The sequence below is a fragment of the Hibiscus syriacus genome, unplaced genomic scaffold (genome assembly GCF_006381635.1).
Source record: "Hibiscus syriacus cultivar Baekdansim isolate YM2019G1 unplaced genomic scaffold, ASM638163v2 tig00020118_pilon, whole genome shotgun sequence".
In the NCBI taxonomy this organism is placed as follows: Eukaryota; Viridiplantae; Streptophyta; class Magnoliopsida; order Malvales; family Malvaceae; genus Hibiscus; species Hibiscus syriacus.
In genome coordinates this window covers 22,492-26,207 of record NW_024062482.1, presented here as the reverse complement: position 1 = coordinate 26,207, position 3,716 = coordinate 22,492, and the positions used below count along the sequence as shown (strand labels likewise).

Below are 3,716 nucleotides of genomic sequence, written 5' to 3'. Positions count from 1 at the left end.
ACATTTTTAATCATGTGTTAAGTAGTGTTTTTCATCTATAGAGAGAGTTTTTCCCCAAAGTCAAATGTTGGGAGTCAAAATGATAAAAAATGAATATGGGTCAAAATGATCATCTTGAAAAACGTTGGAGGCTAGTTTTAGTATTACTCCTAAAAGTACTATATGAAACATTCTCAAAATGGAACGAAGAGGAGGGATGATGGTAGATTTGTAGACCCCATTTGATGTAGCCGTGAAATGGTGTTGATGTTTCATCAGTTGCATCGTCTTGACTTTATTAACCACATTGCTCAACCTGATTGGTTAAAGAGAAAAGAAAAGAAAAGAAAAGAAAGTTGATGGAAATAAATGCTAGTTGGATGGTCAAAGGGAAATCAAATCAAAGACAAGCACTGTTATTAAATGTCATTCATGATGGCCAGGTTCAATTCATTCAATTTTGGTGTTGGATACGCAACTTTGAATCTTTTCTTTCATTCTTCAGTCATAAATAAGGGTAAACTGTACGAATGGGTTTTTTATTTTAGTTTGATCGATTTTGGTTAATAATTGAAAAATTAAAGTTGTATGGTATCTAACGTTATCTATATATTCGATTTTAGTCTTTACGTTATCAATTCGTTTGATTTTAGTCTCTCAATTGTTAACTCATGTTTGATTTTAGTCTCTCAACTATGTCATATATTCATTAAGGGTTAACGACATAGTAACTTAAATCGAATAGAGCAATAATATTAGAGATCATTTATCCTTAATTTTCAAATCGATGACTAAAATCGAATAGACTCTAAACAAAAGGGACTACATAGTTTACCCATAAAAAATTTGTTCATTCAATTTTCTTTCTATCTATTATATCTATTAGGTTATTATCATTTTTGTCAAGGGTGAGTATAGAAATTAAGAAATCTGAATAAATAATAAACATGAAGTGACGTTTAAACTTTAAGAAATTATAATATAATAATCAATTAAGTAATTTTAGTAATTAAAAAAAATATTATTCTTTTTTAAGGTATTGAGTTCGAGCAATTACGTTTAAAACATGTACATACTTTTTAAATAATAAAAAATTATGAACAATACTTTTTTGTATTTACCTTAAAACTATTCAAAAAAATCATAACCTAAGAAACATGAAGTCCCAAGCTTTAAGAAATCATAATATAAATTCATTTATTTATTATAAGATATTATTTATTTAAAATCTTTGTTGGCTATTGATAACACATTTACGTCTTACAAATGTAAATGTTCTAAGCTGAGATCTCTAGAGAAAATAACATTTCTTTTTTAATATTAAAATCAATTTAATGAGTTCTTATAAATTCACTTATAAATACAAGTTAATTGTACCAAATGTCCTACAATCACGAGTTAAACGTGATTCTTTCGTCATACTTACTTTTAGTTTGGGTGTTAAATGGAACTCATTAAATGGTATTAGTTGTTAAATGGAGTGTTGTTCACTCTAGAGATACTAGGTTCGAGCAGTTATGTCTTCAGGGTGTATATGCATTGTTAATGATTAATAAAGATTTTGGACATATATTATCTTGTAATCTTCAAGTAATATTTGAAAACAAAACAAAAACAAAAAAACCTTTGGTGTCAAATGTGTTGGACTCAGGCTCGTCCAATGACAAGTGTAGAATATTATTCGTCACAGAACCCAAAATTTATGGGCCCTACACATGGATGTCATTTAGGTTCGTCAATGTATAATATTTATGCATTAACGATATTTACATTTTAAGGGAAAATAAATTTTCCGTTTGATTATTGAGAAAATGACAGAGAAAATTATAAACAATGATTTTGACAAAATCTTCAGTTGTTTTTTTATGATGAATTCTGGTCAAAGAAATTCCATAGATCCCTCGTCATTTTAAATTTAACAAATTAATTTTTATTATAAAATATTTTATTGACTTCATTTTTAAAATTGAATAAGGCATCACATCATTTGAGACATGTTTGGTTATTTTTAGACGTGTGTAAATTATAATTGATATTTAATGTCAAAATTGAATATTAGAGTAGCGAAAATGTTGATTGAAATGATATTTTAATTTATAAAGTTAGAGTTGTGAGATTATAAAATTTTAGGAAATTTAAAATTAAATTATTAATAAAAATATTAACAAAATATAAAATAATTAAAACTTCTTCTTAACACTCTATGATCCATCCCTAGTTGACATCAACTTGTATATGATATCGAGACAACTTTACCCTCTTTGCCAAAAGAATATATATTTAAACAATTGATAATTGATTATAAAGGAGTAGAAGAACTCTCTCTTCTCTATTTTTTTCCTCAAAACTTTAGTTTTATATATTTCTCATAAACTATATTCTGATATATATGGAACGAAACTGTATATACAAAACTATAAGGATTATGAGACCAACTGCAGAAACCCAATATTTTTGCCCATTGGATCCAATTTTACCCCTCTCTTCCTCTTTAAGCTGGATTCTTTACTTTTAAGAAGCTCCTACTCCAAGGAAGTCAATGAAGCACATGTTGATCTTCAAATCTCCATCTGCAGTTTGGGAGTGGTTGGTCCTATTTGTGCCCACTGACTCAGTTACTGAAACTACTGAGTTAGAATCTGACGAGTTAGCATGTTGGTTCACTTTCGAACCTGCAAAACAAGAACGAATGTATAATTTTATGTTAAAATTTATGTTAAAAGATCAAATTCTAATATTTTCAGAAGTAACAATCGTCCCGTCAATCTCATCGGTCCATCCCTACCTGCAAATATACCAATATGGTGAATTGGAGTGCAAGTAGAGGCTGATGAAATGGTAGATTGGTTACTTGTGGCTAAAGAAGAAGGCTTCCTCCTCCTATAAATGCTTGATTGCTCCCTATGTTTCCTAGCCATGATCACATGCCAATGGTTCTTCACTGCATTATCAGTTCTACCAGGGAACAGCCTAGCAATCATTGCCCATCTGTTGCCAAACACTTTATGTGCAGTTAACAGCCTCTCTTCTTCTTCCTCACTGAATGCTCTCCTATTGATCCTTGGATCCAGCTGGTTAAACCATCTCAATCTACAACTTTTTCCTGCAAAAAAGAACACCCATTTAACCAAAAAGATAAAACATTTGCAAAATTGATGATTATGGTTACCAACATGGGAACTTTAACCTGATCTCCCTTCAAGATGTTCAGCTATCAAGTTCCAGTTTTGAGGACCATATTGAGCCACAAGATTTTTTAGCTTAGCATCTTCAGCCAGCCTCCAATGACCCCTACAACAAAGCTTGGTGTGCCCCTTTTTGGTACCGCCGCCGCCGGAGTTTTTATTATTACTTCCGTTTTCAACATTTAAACTCAAAGAAAGTCCACCAGCAGCAACAATTTGAGGCTCAAAGCTCAAAAATTTGTTGGTTTGTTCCATCGAAGAGGTTGGAATCTGAAACCCCATTGGAGAGTTATTAGTAGGAAGAGCAAAGATGTTCATCTCTTGTGGACTCGTTGTTCTCAAAAACCCAGAAAAGAAACCCAGATGATCAAAGAAATAAGAAGCAAAGTTATCTCTTTCAAGTCTCAGTCATTGGAAGATGAGTGTGTTTGGGAAGAGAGAAAGTGAAAAAAAAATGTGAATTTGTGAAAATCAAAGGGGGTGAAACAGAGGATTTAAAAGAAGAGGTGCTTGATTTGTTTTTCCCTGCCTTTTGTTTGCAAAATCTGTTAG

General features: G+C 31.1%; 1 protein-coding gene across 1 annotated transcript; it reads right to left on the bottom strand.

The window, feature by feature from the left end:
- Positions 1 to 2,490: 2,490 nt before the first annotated feature.
- Positions 2,491 to 3,446, bottom strand: LOC120209753 (transcription factor CSA-like). The gene is made up of 3 exons (XM_039208676.1): positions 3,167 to 3,446; positions 2,765 to 3,082; positions 2,491 to 2,651 (listed from the first exon to the last, which is right to left on the bottom strand). Exons 1-3 carry the CDS (start codon positions 3,444 to 3,446, stop codon positions 2,491 to 2,493), a joined length of 759 nt encoding a protein of 252 aa, XP_039064607.1.
- Positions 3,447 to 3,716: the final 270 nt, after the last annotated feature.

Coding starts and splice junctions, on each gene's coding strand:
- LOC120209753 (XM_039208676.1), bottom strand. CDS start 3,446: ATGGGGTTTCAGATTCCAACCTCTTCGATGGAACAAACCAACAAATTT. Junction 3,083..3,166: donor ACATCTTGAAGGGAGATCAG/GTTAAAGTTCCC, acceptor TCTTTTTTGCAG/GAAAAAGTTGTAGATTGAGA. Junction 2,652..2,764: donor CCATATTGGTATATTTGCAG/GTAGGGATGGAC, acceptor CTTGTTTTGCAG/GTTCGAAAGTGAACCAACAT.